Source organism: Lynx rufus, unplaced genomic scaffold (genome assembly GCF_022079265.1).
Source record: "Lynx rufus isolate CCGP_SWC_20201006 ecotype Redwood Valley unplaced genomic scaffold, mLynRuf1.p SCAF_2, whole genome shotgun sequence".
Lineage (NCBI taxonomy): Eukaryota > Metazoa > Chordata > Mammalia > Carnivora > Felidae > Lynx > Lynx rufus.
The window spans coordinates 56451693-56475438 of NW_025814834.1; the positions used below are offsets into that span (position 1 = coordinate 56451693).

Below are 23746 nucleotides of genomic sequence, written 5' to 3' on the forward strand. Positions count from 1 at the left end.
TAATTTGGGGCTGGTTGTAGAGAGCCCTTCACTGCCCATGTGTGGCATTTCAAGTTTTCTGTAAGTATCTTGAAACACAGAAGGCTTTGGAAAGGGCAAGACACATGAGCTGAATGTGGACAGGAAGTTATTATGGCCCATGCATCAGAAAATGGAGAGGTTGGAGACAGAGGGATGGTGGGGGGGGGGGGGAGTGGAGAGGTGTGGGTGTGGTTTGGCATCAGCACATGTACTGAGGATCTGTCTTGTAACTCTAATCTGTAACTACCTTTGTTAGCCATTTAAGAAGAATTTTTTAAGCCCCCTTTTCATAGGAGAGGAGTAGATTTCCTCTTTCTGTTGGCCCCATCATGATACCATTTGTGCTCAAGCTGTTTCTATGTTTTAACAGAAACTCATCCACCGGTGTGTTCATTCCCCTGATGAAAGGGGAGGGAAACAACCCAGAAATTGCTGCTTTGCTTGAGGGATGGATTGTTTTTTCTCCAAGGTGGCATACAGGGAGTTTGTCTCTTTGTGCCCTTCTCTAAGATCGATTTACTCTTACTGCCCATTTTCAACTATAACAGTCTTATCCTTGGCTTTCAAGCCCAGTGATTAGCAGTATTCACCGAAGAAAAGAAAGAACAGACAGTATCCTCTCTTTTTCATAAGCCCCAAGCTAACAGAGGTAGGCATCTAACCATATTGGTGATAGCAGCCACAGTCTCTCGGGCTCTTCTCAGTGCTGGCCAGGGTGCTAATGCTTCAACACACTGAATTTGTTGTTTGCGCTCCTTATTCACCCTGTGAGGCAGGCATTATCCCAGTGTTGCAGGCCAAGGGCTGAGGCCCAGAGAGTTTGAGTCGATGGACATTACAGTGGCATGTGCTTCAGTTCCCTCAACATTGGAATGTGTATGACACCTGCCACGGTGCTCTTAGAACTGAGTAACAAAAGAGCTGGGCATAAGGTCTAGCGCACAGCACACATTCAGCAAATGGTGGCTGTGGTGTTGTTACCATGACTGTATTTCTTTGGCGCGGGTGGCTCGGTTGGTGGTTAAGCGTCCGACTTCAGCTCAGGTCATGATCTCACGGTTCGTAGGTTCGAGCCTCGCATCAGGCTCTGTGCTGACAGAGCCTGGAGCCTGCTTCCGATTCTGTGTGTCCCTCTCTCTGCCCCTCCCCTGCTCACGCTCTGTCTCTCTCTGTCTCTCAAAAATAAATAAATGTAAAAAAATTTTTCTTAATAACTGTATTTCTTCTCTGTCGGGGATGTTTGATGTGTGGGGAGCTGAGATTTCTTAGGCACACTTGAAAAATTCCTTTCTTGAATTCTGTGTAGTGGCATAAACACTCATACTCTTTTCGCTCTTTGCCGTAAACTTATTCTCCTGTGGTCTTCCCTATGTGTGTCTTTCACGTGGGGACTGAAGTCTCTAGAGACAGAAAACCAATCCGTGGCAAGACCTTACATGTGCCCTGTGGCAGCAGAGGGCTACCTGCTGGCCCAGTCTCCCCTGTGGGACCCTCCAGCCTGTCTGCTGGATTCCCTGTACTAGTGTGGATTGATAAGCTGCCATCTCTTTGAGCTTCTTCCCAGACACACTCCTTCACTTGGGGCAGAATTTCTTACTCTGGGGTTCCGGGCCTAGAAAAGCAGCAGAGTTTGGGGAATGGAAGCGCGTTAGTGGAAGTATAAATCCAAACATGAGCTGAGCTGACCCCTGCAGCCTTGTCCTCTTCCCAGCCCTGCCCTACATCATTTAGTCTTCAAAGTCTGAAATGGTCCTTTTGTAATGCTACCCCTGAGTAACTCACACCTTAAAAAAAGGAGGGGGGCAGTTGGGGAGCCTGGGTGGCTCAGTGGACCAAGCGTCTGACTCTTGGTTTTGGCTCAGGTCATAATCTCATGGTTTCATGAGTTCGAGCATGGCACTGTGCTGCTGGGTATGGAGCCTGCTTGGGATTCTCTCTCCCTCAATCTCTCTCTCTCTCTCTCTCTCTCTCTCCCTCCCTCCCTCCCTCCTTCTCCCTCTCCCTCTCTCCCTCTCCCCGCCCTCCCTGGCTCACGCTGTCTTTTTCTCTCAAAAATAAATAAATGAACTTTAAAAAGGATAAAAAGTAAAGGGTAGAGTGGTGAAGGGAAAGAAGACCTTCTATAAAACCCTTGAGGGGAGGTAACCTAGCTGAAAACTTCTTCCATTCACTACCCTTTGGTATTGCCATGATGTCTGATGCGTGCATAAATTATGACCTCACCTTCCATTTCTTATATAGTGGTTAGACCCAGAAGCTTAACATTTAGATTCTTCTTGTGTTCACTTGACATTGGCAATGGCAGTTGAATTTATTAATGGTTTTAATACTTCACCCCTGGTTGTCCTTTATATTTTTAAGGGGCATTGTGTACTTTTTTTTTCCTATGAAAAAAAAGCTCTGTGAGGCTAGGCTTAGTGTCTTGATTAGTCCTGGTAGGAATGGCACAGTGAGGTTGGGTGGCGAGGTCCACGCTCCCCTGTGCAGCTGGTTAGCAGCAGAGCTCTAACTGGTGCCACATTGGGCGGTCTCTCTCTGAAGAGGCCTAGGTTATTCGAGTGACTCTGTGACCTACACCTGGGTTGGAGCTCACTGTTCCCAGTTAGTAGATGTGGGTCTTCAGGCAAAATTACTGAACCTCTTTGTGGTTCAGTTTCTTTGCTCCAAAAGGGCGATGGTGATAACACTCCCTGCCTTGCAGATTGGTGTGAGTAAAGGAGATGCTAGATACAAGTGCTTGCAGTCATGTTGAGTCAGAGAAAGTGAACTACAAATGGTAGCCGTTATTATTAACATTATTACTTACATTATGTCATACCACTCTTAATCTGGATTTAGAGTACCGTACTATGATCTTTCATTCTCAAGTCTTATTGTGAAGGCTCACCCGCTAACCAGTGTCCTTACATATTTATTTAGCAAGTTAATTGAAAAGATTGACATTAAGGAAAAGAAAAGATTTCTGTACTGATCTTAAGAGCATGAGATACAATATAGACACTAATTATAATTTTCTATAAGAGGTCCAAGTTGCCACCTGGAGGTTGGCAACAACAGTGGGTACTGTGTGTTTTCAAACATATGCATCTGAAAGCAGCTGAAATAGAATTTCCAAACTCAGCTTCATTCATATCCTTAGTTGGAATAGACAATGCTTTCCTGTCACCTAAGCCCCTTATTTCTCCCCATTCTTCAGATGACCTTTGCAATAATTTGTAATTATGTGGCGTCTGGACCACACCACCCTGAGTAACATCCAAACGGTCCGTTCTGTCATTACGAGCCCCTTTAGTCATTCAGACTCACACTGGCACTTGCAGGTCACTGTAGGAGCTTTTTACAAATAATTGCTAACAGTGTAAGTACTACCTGGTGAAGTTTGGGAGGGTTCATGTTCTCACTGTAGAAGAACTAATTTGCAAAACAGAAGAGTTTGGTTCAATAGAATCTGAGCCCCCCCCCCCATTCCCCCCACCTTGCAACTGCACTGTCACTAACCAACGGAGCTAGTGCAGCTGAGGAACTGAATTTTTAATTTTAATTAATTTTGACTTACATTTTAAAACAGGAAAAATAAGTAAATGTAAAACCAGAAACATTGTTAAGATCTTTTGTTAATTCTTTATTCTGGAAGGCAGCTACATTTCATGTGATCATATCCGTGAGATGTGTTGTAATGTATATTGTGTTCATCACTTCTGATACCTCATTAATAATTTTAAGTTTTTGGTTAAATGTTAAAATATTTTTTGATATGTTGTATTACACATATTGCTAAAATTAAATTCACTTGTTTCTTTTTTGTCTTTTTAGTAAGGCTACTAAAATTTTTTAAATGACACATGTGGCTTGTGTTATATTTCTATTGGACAGTACTACTTTAGAGCATCTATTACAGGTAGCTAAAATTATCTTGTTTTAAAATTCAAAATTAGGGGCGCCTGGCTGGCTCAGTCAGTAGAGCATGTGACTCTTGATCTTGGGGGTGTGAGTTCGAGCCCCACATTGGGTGTAGAGATTACTTAAAAAAAATAAAAGCTTAAAAAAAGAAATAAGTAAAATTCAAAATTAGATTTGAGACTTGCATTTTGGATATCATAGAACCAGAGGTATTTAGAGGAAGGGATCTCAGGAGTTCCCTAACCCAGCCCTGTCCTTTGGCAGAGAAAGAAACCGAGGCTAAAAGATAAGGTAAAATGGCATGATTAGGTGGGGACTGGAACCTGATGTTCTTGATGGCCTCCTGCTTTGGGTCCACGGTTTGCTTGGCCTTGGAACCTGGTGGGCATCAGGGCTGCAAAAATCTGAAAACTCCTCCCAGAGCCAGACTGAAGAAAAGGCCTTTAAGAAAAAATTTTGAGTGGTAAGGAAAAATAATTTTTTTGCTTTGCCTACCAGTGGATGGACAAGAGAGTCAATTCCGTGTTTGACATGTATTTTTGTTGGGCAGAATAATGAATGATACAGTCATGGGGAATAGTAATAAGGTAAAAATAATTCCCACGCTTTGTGTGAACATTTACTTTGGGAGCCTCCATACATCTGGCTTTCATGTTTTAATTTAAGAAATTCTTGGGACACCTGTGTGGCTCAGTCGGTTGAGCGTCCGACTTTGGCTCAGGTCATGATCTCACGAACGTGAGCTCAAGCCGCATGTCGGGGCTCTATGCTGGCAGCTCAGAGCCTGGAGCCTGCTTGGAATTCTGTGTCTCCTTCTCTCTCTGCCCCTCCCCTGCTCATGCTCGCTCTCTCTCTCTCTTTCTCTCTCTGTCAAAAATAAACATTAAAAAAATTTTTTTTAATTAAAAAAAAAAGAAAAAGAAATCCTTTTCCCAAAGCCAGAGATTTTAACATTTATTTATTTTTGGGACAGAGAGAGACAGAGCATGAACGGGGGAGGGGCAGAGAGAGAGGGAGACACAGAATCGGAAGCAGGCTCCAGGCTCTGAGCCATCAGCCCCGAGCCTGACGCGGGGCTCGAACTCACGGACCGCGAGATCGTGACCTGGCTGAAGTCGGACGCTTAACCGACTGCGCCACCCAGGCGCCCCCCAAAGCCAGAGATTTTAAACCAGACCCACAGCTTTTGTCCTGGAAAAACAGACGAAGAGCTCTTGACTTCACGTGTTTATCATTTAGGCAGGTCGTCTGCGGTCACTTGGTAAAAGTCTAGGCCTGCTTTATGGTATTGTTTCTTTACAAGTGTAGCAAAACAGATTTAAAGGAAGAAGCCACCAACAAACTAAAAGGAACACCTTTGAGCAAACCCGAATTGTATTTGTTTTGAGGAGTGGAAGAAGAAGGGAAGGCATTATGATTTACTAAATGGCGATTTGATTTATGAGTATGTCCGTCAGATTAGAGGAGGCTGCTTGTGCCTAAAGTGCAGGTGACAAGTGGGCGACCTTTGATTTAACATTTAGCCTTTCTCAACCTCCATTTCTTCATCTCACTGATCTTCACACTTAGTGTGAGGATTACATGACATAAGAATGCAAGTGAAAGTGTTTTGTGATCTTAAAGCACTACAGATGTGTGGGCGGGTGTCTGCAGGGCCTTCGCCGCCGCAATGCAGGACTATTTCTTGGGTCACGCTTGCTCTCGGTGAACACTTGGATGATTCTTTCAAATTTGGAATGTGCATTTGGTGGGTACATGACCTTGACTCCGTGATTTGGGGATTCTTGGGGGTCCACACTGGTTCTGAGTTGCTTTTGTTGTAGCAGAGATGATCTGCCTGAAGGGGGCTTAGTTCTGTTATATTGATCAGGGACACAGTCTTTAGGAAACTACATGGTATTTAGAGCTCGGCTGTGAGGGAAGGAAAGTTTTGTACAGAAAAATGCACATTAGACATTCGTCACATAGCAGGGTTTTATAGGCCATTAGTTTGGCCACAGGGTTCAATGCCATACAACAGTTTGTAAAGGTCTGTTTTCAAACTAATTCCTAATACTTTTTGAGTCATAAGAGAAATTGCAATAGAAAGTCTACTTTAAAATCTAATTTATGTTAGGTTTGACCATATGACCTCTTCGGGGCTGCTTCATCAAATGAGAGACAGGTCGGATACTCATTTAGCATCTCTTGGCCTCAGGAACCTCATTTATAAACCTGGGGTTTAGACTATGGTCTCCAAGATCACTGTCAGCTTTCCTTTTTCCCTTTGTAGTTTACCTTGTCTGAGAAAGGCGGAGTCACTGACTTTGCCTGACATGCTTTGGTATTTCAGCTATTGAGACCTTGCCCAGCCTCTGTCTTACCTGTCTGTGCCATACCCTTTCCTTTTTTTTGCTACTGCAGATTGTCTGCTGGCTCCTAAGGTACCATCCAAGGTTAAGTTGGCTAGAGCAAGGCCAGACGTAGACTGGTGTTTAAAGAAATGATGCTTGCTAGCCAACCAACTGTGTAATATTCATTCTCCTCTGTAGCCTTAGTTTCACAGTGAAGATAGAGGGAAGGGCTGGTTTGAAGTGATTCCAGAGTTAACATAGGGGACCTTGTACAGTTAGTATGTATTTGTTGTGTGGGTACTGTGTGCCCGTGATGCAAGCTATGAAGGACACACGAGTGGGGAAATGGGCAGTCCCACATGTGGCTACAACCTCCGTGTAGAACTGTTGAGCAGTATCTGTCATGATTATAAATACAGATGCAGTTGACCCTTGAACAACACAGCTTTGAACTGTGCAGGTCCACTTATACACACGTTTTTTGGATAAGTGTATTTTCTCTTTCTTCTGATTTTCATAATAACATTTTCTTTTCTCTAGCTTACTATATTGTAAGAATACAGTATATAATGCATATAACATACAAAGTAGGTGTTAATCTACCATTTGTTACCAGTAAGGCTTCTGGTTTTTGAACATGGATTTTTGACTGGGGGAGGGGAGGTCAGTGCCACTAATTCCCACATTGTTCAAGGCTCAACTGTACTGTTTGACCCGGCAGTTCCACTTATGATTATTTATTCCGTAGATGTCTCCACACATTTTTATGAAATGATTTGTGCACAAGGATATTCATTGTAGCATTAATTTGTAATAGCAAAAGATTCAAAATATCTTAAAAGCCCAATGAGGGATTGATTAAATAATTATATTATTAAATAATATATTATTCTAGTGCACCTTTATGATGAAGCACTGCTCAGCCATTAAAAATAATGGAAGCAGGGTTGGGGGAGGCCTGGGTGGCTCAGTCAGTTAAGCCTCCAACTTTGGCTCAGGTTATGATCTCGCGATTCGTGAGTTCAGGCCTTTGTGTTGGGCTCTGTGTTGACAGCTCAGAGCCCGGAGCCTGTTTCGGATTCTGTGTCTCCCTCTCTCTGACCCTCCCCTGCTCGATGCTCTGTCTCTCTCTCTCCTTCAAAAGTAAAAAACATTAAAAAAAAAAAAAAAAGTGGAACAAGGGCACCTGGCCAGCTCAGTTGGTGGAGTATGTGACTGTTGATCTCAGGATTGTAAGTTCAAGTGCCTCGCTGGGTGTAGAGATGACTTAAAAATAAAATCTTTTTAAAAAAAATAAGGGAACAACTCTATGCCCTGATTTAGAACAGTCTCTAAAATACATTAGTAAGTGTGCAACACTATGATTATATGCTGTTTGTATGTGTGTGTTTAATAGAATATCTTCCTAAGAAAACACAAAAAAATGATGCCAGCAGTTGCCTTGGGGAAAGGTAACTGGGATATTACTTTCGCAACTTTTAAATTTTTTTCCACATATGTTATCTATGTTAAAAAAGACATTGTCGGGGCGCCTGGGTGGCTTGGTCGGTTGAGCGTCCGACTTCATCTCAGGTCATGATCTCACGGTCCGTGAGTTCGAGCCCCGCGTCGGGCTCTGTGCTGACAGCTCAGAGCCTGGAGCCTGTTTCAGATTCTGTGTCTCCCTCTCTCTCTGCCCCTCCCCTGTTCATGCTCTGTCTCTCTCTGTCTCAAAAATAAATAAACGTTAAAAAAAAAAAGACATTGTCATGCTCTGCAGGAGTTTACAGTTTAGCCAGACCATTATAAGAAAGCCCAGATAAGACATATCGAGTACAGGGTCAATATTGTCTTTATGGGAAGATAGATTTAAATGCTGACCTCTCCTGGTGCAGCTAAGTTGACCTGATTTACCCATGAGTCATCAGGATAGGCAGGTCCGAGTGTCAGGAGGGACAGCTTCCAGGTCTTCCTGTCCTCCCTAAGGGGAGGGTACTGGGGCTAAAGCAGTTTCCAGACCTTGTCCTGGTGCAGCATGAGCGCCAAGGAGCGGCACCACGGCTTGGGAAGAGCCTGGCAGGCCCGGAATCATTTCTGGGTTGGAGTCCTGGCTCTGCCACCTGCCAAACATGTGATTTGGGGCAGTGCTGGTCAGTGCCCAAAGCCTAAATGTGCTCATCCCTAAACGAAGACGAACCACCTCCCTCAGGCCACCGCAGTGAGGCTGGAATGAGATGCCACCTGCGAACACCCTGTAAACCATGAAGTGCCTGGCAAACGCCAGCTGTAATAGAAGCTGTTGGGTATGTGCAGGCTGGCAACGTACAGCAAGAGATGCTAATTTAAAAATGAAATTGAAGCAAAAATGTATCTTTTTCCCTCTGTCAAATAACTTGACATGAGCTGTAAAATAGAGGTTAGGTGGTTTTGGCATCCTTGACCTGTCACCTTGGGCCAAGTCATTTCATCCTCTGGCCCGTTTCCCTATTGGAAAAATGAAAGGGGCTGTCTGTGTGAGTCCTGTGGTCCCTTCCAGTTGTAACATTCCGTGACAGACATTGTGGCATTAGCAGTGATACGCAGCTCAGCTGAGATGAGTCACACTGACCGAAAAGTCCAAATGGGAGGAGGAAGTCTCTGGGTGGTGAGAATTTTCCTCATGCTGGAGGATCTGAGTCTCTGGAGAGAGGGGGTGAGACACTGCCGCCATCAAGAGGGCAGACTGAGAGGGGTGCCTGGGTGGCTCCGTCGGTTAAGCATCTGACTTTTGGCTCAAGTCATGATCTCACTGTTTGGGAGTTCAAGCCCCACGTCGGGTTCTGTGCTGACAGCTCGGAGCCTGGAGCCTGCTTCAGATTCTATGTCTCCCTCTCTGCCCCTCCCCCTTTTGTGCTCTGTCTCTTAATGAATAAACATTAAAAAAAATGTAAAAATAAAAAGGAGGGGAGACCAAGAATGCATAAAGCGAGTGGCAATGTATTCATTGTTCTCTGTTCTCTCCATCTCCATAACCTCCTTTGCTTTCGAATGTTTCCTTGGATTAGACCTTTGGAAACCAGGCTTAACCCTTGTTTATTGAGTAGGACATTCATACAGTTGTGACTGCAGTGTGGTCTTTCTGTGCATTTAGTGACACTTGCCTTCGTGCTGCCTTGCTCCTATACACTTCTCATCATGTTGGAAATTAGATCAGAGACTATCTTATCTTTGTGTCCCCAGCAACTAGCATGGTTCCTGGCACCTGAGAGGTGATCTGTACACGTGTATTATTAGATGGGTAGATGGACTGATGATCTATTGGAGGGCAGTATGTACACGAATCTTGTTGATCTTGACTACCACTACCATTATTATAGCTACCACCACCCTTCGAGTAAAATGAGGTTTTAGCCTTTAGTGGCTTATTCTAGAAATATTTCATACTTGCAAAAGAGTGCATGCTAAAAAAGCTTAAACAGACCCCGTAAGAATGTATTTTAACAGAATCTACAGTTTAAAAAAAGGCTAAGGGTTTTAGGCAGTTTATATAGATTATAGTATATAATACATGTGTATCTAATATTCAACACCACCCCCACCACAGCACACAAGGTCTTTGGCTTGTAGCAATAAACAGTATAAAGTACTTACTCAGCCTGAAAGCCTGGGTGACTACCCTGATTCTTACTTTCTAAAGCTAACGGTACACAGTGAAATCTGAAAAGAAACTTTAAGATTGAAATAATTTCTTTTTACAAACGCAGGACCCAAGGAGGGAAAAGTATCACACAGGGCATTTAGAAGTAGCGGAAGTGGCTGTAAAGAGCCCCACCAGTTGGGTCGTGGCAGTTGGGTCCTGCCGGATGGAGCACTGTTCTCCCTCACCGTGGCCTCCCCGTAGGAGGGAGGGCCACCAGGATGAGCAGGCGGGGCTGTTCGACCTCCAGGGGGATAGCTGAGTCGTGTAGGGAGACCACACCCAGTGAATTTCAGGGTACATTAGGTAAAGTCGGTTGAGGAGTTAGACCCGGTGCTCCAGAAGGTTCTCTTGTGCCGCGCCTCTGTGTGTGTGTGTGTGTGTGTGTGTGTGTGTGTGTGTGTGTGTTTTCCAGTAGAATCATTCTAATAGTGATGGAAGACGTACTCACAAAGTTCCTTTCATGTGTGGAGGACAGCATCCAGAACTGAATATATACATGCTTGTTAAAAAATGAGGAAGGGATTAGAAAATTGTATTCTGAAGTTTGCTTACCAAACCAAGCCATTCTCTTGGCAAACTCCTCGTAACCCTTATAGAAGCCCTTCCAGGCATGGCAGCATCATCTGCTCAAATACAGACGCCAAAAAAAGAAGTCTTTTGGGGTCCAGGTGTGAAAGTTCTCATGGAAAAGCTGGAGCCAGTGCACTTTTTATAGCAGGTGGGATCACCTACCCTTATTGGAAATTAACTGCCCTTTCTGATTTCTTTTTGGCTAAACAGCTATATATCTCTTGAGAAAATCAGCAGTCCCAAGTTCCTATTCAGTTCACTTACCAGTTTTGCTTTATCTTTGCACAATTTTTGCAGCTTGCAGACAAGCATAATGGGTGAGAGTTCCAGTAAACTGGCTGGATTGTATTTCTTAGATTGAGTCATTGCTGAGAAACTTGCTTGTGAACAGGAAGCAGCCCATGAAAATGTCTGTACATAGTAACATGCCAGACTGAGGAAACTGGACTGTTCTCTAGTTGAAAGACAAAAGGGTGGAAGGATGGGTCCACTACTTGGGGAATAGCAAACTTGTGATCTCGGGTTTTAACTTGTTGAATAATTCATCTCTTGGTGTATGTTTGAAAATGTTTATTCTGTCAGAAATGGCTGGTTGTTAGAGATTGAGGAAATAATCCTTAGTAAGATTTCTCTAGAAGGAAAACTTGGACTATTGGTAACTATTACTACCTACTAGGATCTCTGCTGACACATAACTGCTTACTAGGCCAGTTATTTTTAAAAATGGAGTTGTAGTTACACAGAAATTAACTCAGTGACATTTACACTTGGCCTAGATGGCTTTATGACCCCTTCCATCTCTAACATTCTGTGATTTTATATATTTTTACACACACACACACACACACAGACGCACGCCTTGTGATTCATTTTAATTACCTACTTCGTAATTATTATAGCAATATATTTAAAAGTTAGCACATCAGTCCAGTAGAACTAAAAATACTTGACTGTGGGCAAACTAAAAAGAATAACCTGTCCTCTGTCTTCTCCAGAATGCTCACTGTAAAAACAATGGGCATTGTTTGTGTATCTTCCTGTAATGAAGCAGTGGGAGAGATGCAAAGAGAAGTAAATAGGCAGATAACTATTTATGAAATATAATCGTCATCAGTGAGATGTATTTTAAAAATACACCTGCTCGGTGTCATTTTACTTTGTTTAGCAAGGATTGTGACTTGTGAACTAAGGAGTAACTTGTTATTTGATCAATTCTTCAAAATTCACATGCACTTGGTTGTTTTTGTAACCACCGGTAGCTTTCATTTGATGTGATTCATGTTCCATCTGGTTTTGCTCAAAACTATTTGAGCAGCTTCAGTGGAGAAAATATTAAACCAGATTTACTTTTTACGTGAATAATATAACCACCGGGGCATAATCCATCTAAAGACTGAAGTGTATGGGGAAAAAATTACCAAAAAAAACCCCCATAGACTCTGAATGTCAGTAATTAATATTTTAACAAAGTAATTAATATTTGAAAGAGATCTCAGGGGAATAAAATTTAAAAGACATTATTTTCATGCTGGAAGTACATGATTTTAAGGGGTAGCTTGACATCAATTTGCTCTTACACAGTGAAGTTGGAAATGAGGAGGGGCACGGAGGTGGCTCAGGTGGTTGAGCATCCGACATTTGATTTAGGCTCAGGTCTTGATCTCACCGTTCAGAGTTCAAGCCCCGAGTTGGGCTCTGCGCTGACAGTGGGAGGCCTGCTTGGGATTCTCTCTGCCCCTCCCCCCTTGCACAGGCACGGGCTTTCTCTCTCTCTAAAAAAAAACTTAAAAAAATTTTTTTTTTAATTTGGAAATGAGCAGCTTTTATTTTCTACTTACATTTTTAGTAGTCTGTGCAGTTTTTTTTAAGTTTATTGGTGAAATTTATTTTTATAAACAAACCTCCTACCACCTTCCCATCCTAAAGACAAAATAAAGGATGGGAGAGGGAGGGGAGGACACTGGGTTGGGAGGTGCAAGCCTCATTGACATGTGTGAATATATTATAGAAACCATCTTATTTTTCATTTCAAATACTTCCCCAAAGCCTCAGTTTACAGAATTACCTTAAGAGAAGATTATGCTATCTTGCCTTATCTTTTCTGATTTTATGGATCATCTGAGCATGAAAAATGCTGGTTTGTTCAAGGTACAAAACCTTATTTTGAGAGCGAGAGCAGGGTAGGGGCAGAGAGAGGGAGAAAGAGAATTGTAAGCAGGCTCCAAGTTGTCAGTACAAAGCCTGATACAGAGCTCGAGCTCATGAACCATGAGATCATGACCTGAGCCAAAATCAAAAGTCGGATGCTTAACCGACTGAGCCACCCAGGCACCCCTGAAGACATATTTAATATGGGATTCAGTGTTCAAGGCCTCTCTTCTTTCTTTATCCTAGAACAAAGATACTTGTTTCGAAGTGGTATGAGTTAATAAACCAACTTCAGATTCCCCATAAAACATGTAATAGATTACACAGATGGCAAATGATGATATATACATTTTAAATATGAATATTTCCGTTGGACCAGATGGTGATTTAATGCGAATTGTCAAACATTTATGTTTCTTATTAAATTGTCATCTTTTGTGTAAGCCAAGCTAGCAGCATAATTTGCAACACACTCAGGAATCACTAAAGGACAACAACAAAAAAGTCAGATGCTAAGTGGCTCCATATGGCCTGTGAAGGCTCCCATCCAGCGCCTCAGTTGCTCTGGGAAGTTTTTCCCAGGTCTTCAGGAAAAATACCTGTTGGAATGCTGTGGAAAACCATCCCCCTGCTTTCCTCTCCATCCCCAGACTCTACCGATCTGCCATTTTACCTGGTGGCCTGCCTTTTTGGGGGCCTGGAGAGGATAAGAAGCTCTTCTTTCTCAGGGCCTCAGGTTTATGTGCCAAAGAGCAGTTTTAGCTTTTCCTTAGGCATTTCCCTTCCCCGCTGTCCTGCGTCCTGTTCTTGTTTGTTATAGGCTCCACCCGGACTACTTCCTCTTAGATGGTTCACGAGCCTTGCAGAGGTGGGTCATTTGTGGAGTAAGTCATGTGCCTAGTCACAGGGTTCCTTGCAGGAAATGCTCACTGCCTGTGAGGGTAGCACAGAACAGTCCCAAACCCGTGGGGTTCCCCAACAGCAAGTCTTAGGTGGACACATTTCTGCTGTTCTCATTTTCAGCATAAAGCTTTGTTTCATACACCATCAAATCTCTGCAGGTTTTTTTCTTCTGAAGTTGAAGTGAAAATTTGAGTAACAGAGTATAATATGTTAAGGCCATGACAAGAAACCCATTGTTGCTTTATTCAAAATTTGATCAGAACATTTGTTTTAAGGAATTCAGGGTAGTTAAAACTACCATTGCTTTTATTTTCAAGCATAAGTTTTCTTTTAGAGACTTCTCATAGCAACAGTAAATATTACATAAAATAAACTTTGGGGTGCCTGGGTGGCTCAGTCGGTTAAGTGTCCAACTTCGGCTCAGGTCATGATCTCACTGCTTGTGAGTTCAAGCCCCATGTCGGCCTCTGTACTGACAGCTCAGAGCCTGGAGCCTGCTTTGAATTTTGTGTGTCTGTCTCTCTCTGTCCCTCTCCCACTAGCACTCTGTCTCTCCCTTTCCCAAAAATAAACATTAAAAAAATAATAATAAAAATAAACTTTAAAAGGGGCGCCTGGGTGGCTCAGTCGGTTGAGTGTCCTCTTGATTTCAGCTCAGGTCATGATCCCAGGATCATGAGATAGAGCCCAGTGTCAGGCTCTGCACTGGGTGTGGAACCTGCTTAAGATTCTGTCTCCCTCTGCCCCTCACCTGATGCTCTCACTCTCTCTCTCTCTCTCTCAAAAATATATATATACAATTTTAAAAATTCAAAAAATAATAAACTTTAAATACAGAGGAGGGGTGCCTGGGTGGCTCAGTCAGTTAAGTGTATCCAATTCTTGATTTTGGCTCAGGTCACAATCTTATGGTTTGTGGGATTGAGCCCCATGCGCTGACAGCTCAGAACCTGCTTGAGATTCTCTCTCTCCCTCTTTCTCTGCCCCTCCTCTATGTGCATACATGCGTGCTCTCTCTCAAAATGAATAAACTTAAAAAAAATACTGAGGAAAACCTCTGAGAACACTTTGAAACCTGCTTTGTCCCCTGTGATCTCACTGAAGGCTGCCCGGCCTGCACTAAGAACAATTAGATGTTGTCACATGTAACATCTTTTGGTGGCATTACTGGTGGAGACAGTAAGCTAGAGTGGTAGGAGCTGCTCTGCCCTCTAGGGTCCAGCATTGTTTCAGATCAGAGAAGAATGGGATGGATGCTCAAGAGCTGATCCAAACGATTCAGGCTTTATTTTTCCTGTTTGTGGATGAGGATCCATTAAGGTGCCCTTTTCTGATCCTGTTATGGGAAATTTTAAGAAATTGAATTAGTTTGGCTGTGCATTGAAGGGTAGTCATATCAGGAACTGAATGGCTGTTGAATGGGTATATATGTGCTATCCATGCTTACATAAAAGTAGAGGTTACTGTTTTTGTTTTCAACCCATGTTGCACAAGCCAGGGAGTCAATTTCAGACCCTCCCTGAGGAAGAACCGAGTAGCCTCCCTGCTGAATGTTTTTCAGGCTCCCACTACAGTTAGGTCCACAGCTTCTTTATTATTCATTGGCCTTGAGTTTGATCTTGCTTATATTACAGCAGGTATTAGAACCATCACTGTCAACATGCATAGCAACATTTGCATATACTTTACATATAGAGAGGTTTCTTTCACATCTCACTTGATCAGCCAACATCTGTATGGCAGGAGTGGGACAGAACAGTTATATACTAAATTTATAGCTAAATTTATAGCTAAGATTCGTCTTCTGAAGAGCTCAGCACACTGTCCACATCAGTTTTTCTTGGGGGGGGGGGTGGCGCTAGGAACAGGTACTGCCTGTCTTATAGAGAGAACTGGAGTTCAACTGAGACTGTGTGATCATGCATGCCTTTAAATTCTAGTGCTAGCATTTAGTGGGTGTGAATATACCGAACACCTCCTTAATACCTGGCTCCTTTAGCTCCAGCTTGGAGAAAGCCTAGATAGGATACCCCACTGTTCTAAATTCACTAAGAAGATATGGCCCAATCTAATTAGAATTTTAAAGTAGGTTTCTCTAATACCTTGGACCTTTCTCGTTCAACACCTTTGGATAAACATGTCCATTAGCATGGAAACACATCATTTTTAAAATGGAAATTATTTTCATGTTTTGTGTTAGTGGGGAGTTCCCTGTGGAGATAGCCATGTATGAATAAATGCTCTGTGGTTGCTATTCTGTGTCGTGGCCAGGAAAGCGAATGAGGTGATGTGCTCAATCCAGCCTTCTGTAACCTGGCCACTTTTTCACATCCCCTAGATGTTAAAGCAGAGTATATATACGACAGTGGATTTTATATCCTGCCCGGTTTGGGAACCACTGGCCAGTGATCAGATTGTATTTTTTTTTTTAGTGTAGCTTGTGGTTAAAAAAGCATGAGTCCAGGATTGAGACTACCCAGGACATATCCCTGTATACTTCCTAGAAGTATCCCTTCTTTCTAAACCTCAGTCTTTTTATCTGTAAAAAATAGGATGTATGTTATCTTCATATGGTTGTTTGCAGATTAATTTGCATATATATAAAGTACTTTGAACAATGCTTGGCATGTAGAAAGCCTTTAATAAACGTTGGCTTAAAAAGATACACGTTAGCCAGTTCTAAAGAGCTACAGACGGTGTTATAATTATACCTACTCTGCTGTAGACTCTTTAACACTGCTCAAGGCTAGAATACTGATAAACCCCATGGTCAGGAAGGGTTTCACAGCATTTAAGATTCTACCACCAGGGCTCGAATGCCATAGCCTCTGCTGTCCATGTAGCTGTGCTGCCTTTAGGCTGGGTGGCCTGCCCCCTCCTTTGTTGGGTAAAAATAGCCTGACTGCTCAGTGAAGCAACAGCCATGTTATTTTTGTCCTTGGAGGCAGAAAGTAGAGTCTAGACGCACTGGGCAACCCTGTGCTGCCAGCCATCATCAGAACCAAAATACATGTGATGTTTGTGCATAGTGTCTACTGGCTTTCAGGCCCCAACTGCCTTCCCCCCATGTCTTGATTTTTCCAGTCTCAGTCTCATTTTCTTATTTTCAGTATAGATGATTTCTTAAATGGAAAGTGATTTAAATTTCCTACCTGTGAAGACTTTTCCAAAAACTAAAGTTATAAGTCAAAAAATTGCTTTTGACATATTTGTGGTTAGGAAAATCTGGACGTGGTACCTAGGCCTAGTTTTGTTATAGAGATCAAAATAACCATTCCTTCATTGTAAGATCTCCCCATGTCTTAAACTTTCAGTACCTTCCATCCTTCTGTGGAACCATGGTTTTTTTTTTTTCTCCTGTGTGTGTGTGTGTGTGTGTGTGTGTGTGTGTGTGTGTGTTTAAGAGGGTTATCTGTGATTTCTCAGAAGTGAAACTAGTGGGTACTACCCCTTTTCCAGGGCCAGCCTCTTGCTTTACCCATGGGTCACAAGATTACCATTAGCTAGGACTTTTCTTTACCAGTTTGTTCATACCTCAGGAGCTAAAACTCAAATCAAGAGGAAATTGTTTTAATAATTGAGCCACAGGGATTAGAGTAGCAAGAAATGATGGGGGAAAGTAATCCAGTGTAGGAAATACCAAAAGATTGGTGATATTTCGCAACTGCTAGATTGACATTTAACCAGGGTTTTTCCCCTTTTCTCTGTAAACTGGATATTTGCTGAGGTTTAGAAAAAATTCTACATATTTGATCATGTTTTCCATGTCTCATAATACCAGTGGCTTGGAGTGTTTGCTCCAATTTCTATATTCCACTAAACAAGTGTGAGATTTCTTTTAATTCAAGAGCTGTAGTGTGCAACATGTTACTTTGCTCTTTAGTGACCTCTACTATCACCCAGTCGTTAATAATCCAAGTAATAAGTGATTAGAATGGATGGCTGTGTTTTTAGGTTGTTTTTTCTTTTAATGAATAGATTCATTGAATGGAATTAACTGTGCCCTTCCAGAACATTGGATCTGTGTTCCCATTCAGATTGTTTCTAATTTCCCTATCCTGCAACATCAATAATGGCATAATATAAATTTTAGGATATCTGCCATTTTAAAAACCATCTTAACCATGGTCTTTCCTTTTTTTTTTTTTTTTAACATAGGACATGGATTTGATTGACATACTTTGGAGGCAAGATATAGATCTTGGGGTAAGTCGAGAGGTATTTGACTTCAGTCAACGACGGAAGGAACATGAGCTGGAAAAACAGAAAAAACTTGAAAAGGAAAGACAAGAACAACTCCAAAAGGAGCAAGAGAAAGCCTTCTTTGCTCAGTTACAACTAGATGAAGAGACAGGTGAATTCCTCCCAATTCAGCCTGCCCAACACATCCCATCAGAAACCAGTGGATCTGCCAACTACTCCCAGGTATAGAATTCTCAGTTCTTGGGAAACTGTGTGGCAGGGTTTAAGGAACAGATACTGACCGGTGAGTTTAAAATATCTGCATTGGAGTCCCAGATTTGCCTTTTTACTGTCTGCATGACCATATCAAGTCAACTTCCCAGCCCCAGCTTCCTGAGGAGTTCAAAACCTGACTTTCCTCACAGAGTCGTTGTAAGGATTGAGAGGACATAAATTACATGAAAGTGCTTTGGAAGCTGTGGAAACGTCCTGTAAGGATCGAGCGAGCAGCAGCAGTAGTCATAGTAGAAACTGTAGTACAAGAGTACTAGCGTTTTATTTCCAGATGGGCAGTTGAAGCTCAGAGATTCAGTAACTTGCCCGGAGCACACAAGAAAATCAGGGAAGCCAAGATTTGAACCCAGATAGTCTGGTCTGTTTGATTCTGTGTGCTATACTACACTAAACTGATTTCAGGAGAAGAGAGACGTTTGATTAACCAAATCGTAATCATTGTAGGACACTGAACAATATTTCTCTTCTTCTATGTCTTTCCTTTTTCTCCAGGTTGCCCACATTCCCAAACCAGATGCTCTGTACTTCGATGACTGCATGCAGCTTTTGGCAGAGACATTCCCATTTGTAGATGACAATGAGGTACAACATTTGGTTAACAGCAAAACTCCCCAACTATATCTTATACATCCTATGAGTGTGCCTTCATTAAAGAAGTATTTTAGGGGCGCCTGGGTGGCACAGTTGGTTAAGCGTCCGACTTCAGCCAGGTCACGATCTCACAGTCCGGGAGTTCGAGCCCCGCGTTGGGTTCTGTGCTGACAGCTCAGAGCCTGGAGCCTGTTTCCGATTCTGTGTCTCCCTCTCTCTCTGCCCCTCCCCCGTTCATGCTCTCTCTGTCCCAAAAATAAATAAACGTTGAAAAAAAAAAATTTTAAAAAAGAAGTTTAGGGGGAAATTTTGTCAAAGAAATCTTAGCCTATAGATAATGTTATAATTCAAAAAAAAAAAAAAAAAGAAAGAAAGAAAAGGTCCCTACACCATGCAAGACCAAATCCTCTTATCCTTGCATAGCCAGAAGCATGGATCTGCATAACCATGAAAACAGGTAACTCATTTGATACATACAGGTACTTAGAAATAAATTTGGGTGAGTAAAAAGCAAGCTGGGTAACAAACCAAGACTTGCTCAGTTAACAATTCGTTTGTTTTGTGTTTGAAGCACTATACTAGCTATTATACAGGGAGATGCAAATTAAATCCAAAAGTGTATCACTTTCCTTGAAATTTACCTTCAAATGCATAGGCTAAAACAAGCCAGTAAATGAATAAATGTGGAGTTATTTTGTCGGGGGTGGGGGGAAGATTTGTTTCATTATATAGAAATAGGGGCCACAGAACTGTTGGCTAATTCCAGTTTAAAGTGTTGTGATGGTGCCCCGGCATGTACTTCTTTCTCCACTGTTGCTGGCAGACTCACACAGATAAATGCTTTGTCAATTTTAGGTTTCTTCAGCTGCGTTTCAGTCACTTGTTCCTGATATTCCCAGCCAAATCGAGAACCCCGTCTTCATTGCTCCTAATCAGGCTCAGTCACCTCAGACTCTTGTCACTCAGTCAGTCATTGCTGATTTAGACAATATGCAGCAGGACATTGAGCAAGTTTGGGAGGAGCTACTATCCATTCCAGAATTACAGGTAACTAAGATCTAATAACAGTTAAGTGCCAAAAACACTTTCATATTCAGTGCCTTTAAATTATTTATTCCACTTACTCTTTATATGCCACCTACTTCTAGGAAGGATTGGAGGGTGCTTTTAAATTAGTCACGAGAGGGGCGCCTGGCTGGTTCAGTCAGAAGAGCATGTGACTCTTGACCTCAGGGTCGTGAGTTCAAGCCCCACATTGGATGTAGACATTACTTAAATAAATGAAATTAGTCATGAGAGCTGCCCATGCTCACTTAAGTATGCTTTTGTTAATTAAATGGACTGGATGTCTTGAGGAAAGATCAAGTTGTAAACCTGAAGTCTGATCTAAGAACTGTGAAAATAATACATATGCTTAGACATAAATATCTGTTAGAAATAGGAATTATCTGAATTATAGAAGACCTTGGGAAGAATGAGGGTGGGGAGAGAGTTTACCATCAAATATAGATTATCAGCTATTAAAAACATTTGCATTCAGGGGCACCTGGCTGGCTCAGTCTGTGGAGCTGGAGCGTGTGACTCTCGACCTTAGGGTTTTGAGTCCAAGCCCCACATTGGGTGTAGAGATCACTTAAAAATAAAATCTTTCAAAATAAGTAAAAATATGTGCCATCAGATACAGATTATCAGCTATTAAAAATATTTAACTTGACTTACATTTGGTAAAAATTTCTTTTCTGTGCAGTGTCTTAATATTCAAAATGACAAGTTGGTTGAGACTAGCACGGTCCCAAGTCCAGAAACCAAAATGACAGAAATTGACAACAATTATCATTTCTACTCATCGATGCCCTCACTGGAAAAGGAAGTAGGTAACTGCAGTCCACATTTTCTCAGTGCTTTTGAGGATTCCTTCAGCAGCATCCTCTCCACAGAAGATTCCAGCCAGTTGACCGTGAACTCATTAAATTCAGATGCCACAATAAACACTGATTTTGGTGATGAATTTTATTCTGCTTTCATAGCAGAACCTAGTAGCAGCAATAGCATGCCCTCCTCGGCTACTTTAAGCCAGTCACTCTCTGAACTTCTTAATGGGCCCATTGATGTTTCTGATCTATCACTTTGTAAAGCCTTCAACCAAAACCACCCTGAAAGCACAGAATTCAATGACTCTGACTCTGGCATTTCGCTGAACACGAGTCCTGGCCTGGCATCACCAGAACACTCAGTGGAATCTTCTGTCTATGGAGACACACCGCTTGGCTTCAGTGATTCTGAAATGGAAGAGATAGATAGTGCCCCTGGGAGTGTCAAACAGAATGGTCCTAAAACACAACCCGTACAGTCTTCTGGAGATACAGTCCAACCCCTGTCACCATCCCCAGGGCACAGTGCTCCAGTGCGTGATGCCCAGTGTGAAAACACGCCCAAGAAAGAATTGCCTGTAAGTCCCGGTCATCGAAAAACCCCATTCACAAAAGACAAACATTCAAGCCGCTTGGAGGCTCATCTCACAAGAGATGAGCTAAGGGCCAAAGCTCTCCACATCCCATTCCCTGTTGAAAAGATCATTAACCTCCCTGTTGATGACTTCAATGAGATGATGTCCAAGGAACAATTCAACGAAGCTCAACTGGCATTAATTCGAGATATACGCAGGCGGGGTAAGAATAAAGTGGCTGCTCAGAACTGCAGAAAAAGAAAACTGGAAAATATAGTGGAACTGGAACAAGATTTGGATCATTTGAAAGACGAAAAAGAAAAATTGCTCAGAGAAAAGGGCGAGAATGACAAAAGCCTGCATCTACTGAAAAAACAGCTTAGCACCCTGTATCTTGAAGTCTTCAGCATGTTACGTGATGAAGATGGAAAACCTTACTCTCCTAGTGAATACTCCCTGCAGCAAACAAGAGATGGCAATGTGTTCCTTGTGCCCAAGAGTAAGAAGCCAGATGTGAAGAAAAACTAGATTTGGAAGGATCTGACCTTTTCTGAGCTAGTGGGTTTTTTTTTTTTTTTTGTACTGTTATACTAAAAGCTCCTACTGTGATGTGAAATGCAAAAACATACTTTATAAGTAATTCTATGCAAAATTATAGTAAAAACCTAGTATAGGAAATAATATAAACTTTAAAAAAGCATTAAAGTCAGTCATCAGTATGCTGAATCAGTAGTTTCACTTTAACTGCGAACTTAATTTCTTAGAACACCATTTGGGCTAGTTCCTGTATAAGTGTAAATACTACAAAAACTTATTTATACTGTTCTTATCTCATTTGTTACATTCATAGATTTATATGATACATCTGGCTAAAAGCAAATTGCAAAACTAACCACTATGTACTTTTTTATAAATACTGTATGAACAAAAAGCATTTTTTTTATATTAAATTGTTTAGCTATGGCAAAAACCAATTTAGTTGAAAAGCTGGTACTAATAAAGGAGTATTATGACTTAAATTATCTTTGGAATTCATTTGAGTTTATTCGCAGTATTTTCCATAACACACTTAACATATTTAGAAACATTCTTAACATTCAGAACATTTCCATTCATTATAAATATGAAAAGCATTTTATACTGAACTTCTGGTCCCAGAGACCTAAAGAAATAAAGTATATCCAGAAGATGTTTTATGTCTTCAATAGCAAACACAGCTCAACCAAGGAAAATATGTGGACATGGAAACATTCAGTTTACTTACATCAATACATGTATGCCTACCATGTACTAGGTATTTTTTGAAGAACAGGACATGAAAATCCCAGTACTCCTGGAACTGAAGGAAGACAGCAAACCCACACACACCAGGATTGGGAAGACCAGTAGAAAGGAAACATTGCAATTTAAACTAGGGTTGCAGGGACTCCTGGGTGGCTCAGTTAAGCGTCCAACTCTTGATTTCAGCTTGGCTCATGATGTTGTGGTTCAGGAGTTCAAGCCCCTCTTCGGGCTCTGCGCTGACAGTGCAGAGCCTGCTTGGGATTCTCTCTCTCTGCCCCTCCCTCTCAAAATGTTTTAAAAAAATAGGGTTGCAAACAGTAAAAGCCTATTGAGATGGCAACGTTTGAAGGTGACCCACTCTATTAACTAGAGTGTAACAGCCATGATACAGGATGTTCAAAGGTTCTGAACTCTAAAAACAAGGACTATACGGCTGACCAGCATTCACTTTCAAATGTCCCCTCTGTAGAGAGCTTCCTTATATTCTTGCTTTCTCATCTTATATTCTAATAGACTTTTGACTGCTGCTCAAAAAAAGTATACAGCTGAAAATGGAGGGAGAAACAAAGCAGGTAGAAGTGGAATACGGCATAGAACCTTGTTACACCTTCATGAGGACTTTGGCTTTTCCCTAGGAAAGTGGGGAGCCATAGGTGTTAAGGAGTAACATCTGATTTTTAAGTTTCCTTAGCCTGTGTATTGAAGACAGTCTAGAAGGTTAAGGTGGGAGCAGGAAGACCAATGGGAAAGTTCTGGAATAGATGGGATAGTGTTTTGGTCTAGGGTGGGGATAGTAGGAACAGTGAGAAGGCACTGGATTCTGGTTTCAAAGGTAGAACTAAATGAACTTTCTGATAGATGTTGGGTGAAGATGAGAGTCAAGGACTTGTAATATCTTTAAGAACTGAGGGGCATCTGGGTGGCTCAATCAGTCAAGCATCTCTTGATTTTGGCTCAGGTCATGATTTCATGGTTCACGAGTTCAAGCCCACTGTCGGGCTCTCCTGGCAGTATGGAACTTGCTTGGTCCCTCTCCTCTGTCCACTCATGCTCTCAAAAGCAAGCTTAAAAAAAAAAAAAAAAGTGGGGTAATGGGAGATTCATCTTGAGGATTAAAACACATTTAGAGTAAGTACTACAATGCAGAGGCCCACAGGCCCTAGAGGCGCTGGGCTTTCTGCTGCCATTTTGCTAAATGACCTCCAATAACTGAAGACACTCAGGCTCATTTCCTCATCTGTAGAGGAAGTATTGAGTTACTATGCAAAAAGTATTGTGCCTAGCTCACTAAGCACTCAACAGGCATATTTTCCATTTTCCTTAGCCTTGTATTGGGATGCCTTTTAGTTGCTAGTGAAAGAAACTGAAGTGAAATTAGCCAGTAAGAAAACCTGGCCTGAATGACAAAGCTTGGGG

General features: G+C 42.0%; 1 protein-coding gene across 2 annotated transcripts in view; it reads left to right on the top strand.

The window, feature by feature from the left end:
* Positions 1-22068, top strand: part of NFE2L2 (NFE2 like bZIP transcription factor 2) — a 34646-nt gene extending 12578 nt beyond the window's left edge. For both annotated transcript variants that reach the window (XM_047082608.1, XM_047082609.1), the window contains exons 2-5: positions 17692-17958; positions 18502-18591; positions 19456-19647; positions 20348-22068. In XM_047082608.1, the coding sequence (XP_046938564.1) occupies positions 17692-17958; positions 18502-18591; positions 19456-19647; positions 20348-21574 (1776 nt within the window). In that variant the 3' untranslated portion in view covers positions 21575-22068. The remainder of the gene's footprint in view (positions 1-17691; positions 17959-18501; positions 18592-19455; positions 19648-20347) is intronic.
* The last annotated feature ends 1678 nt before the right edge of the window (positions 22069-23746 follow it).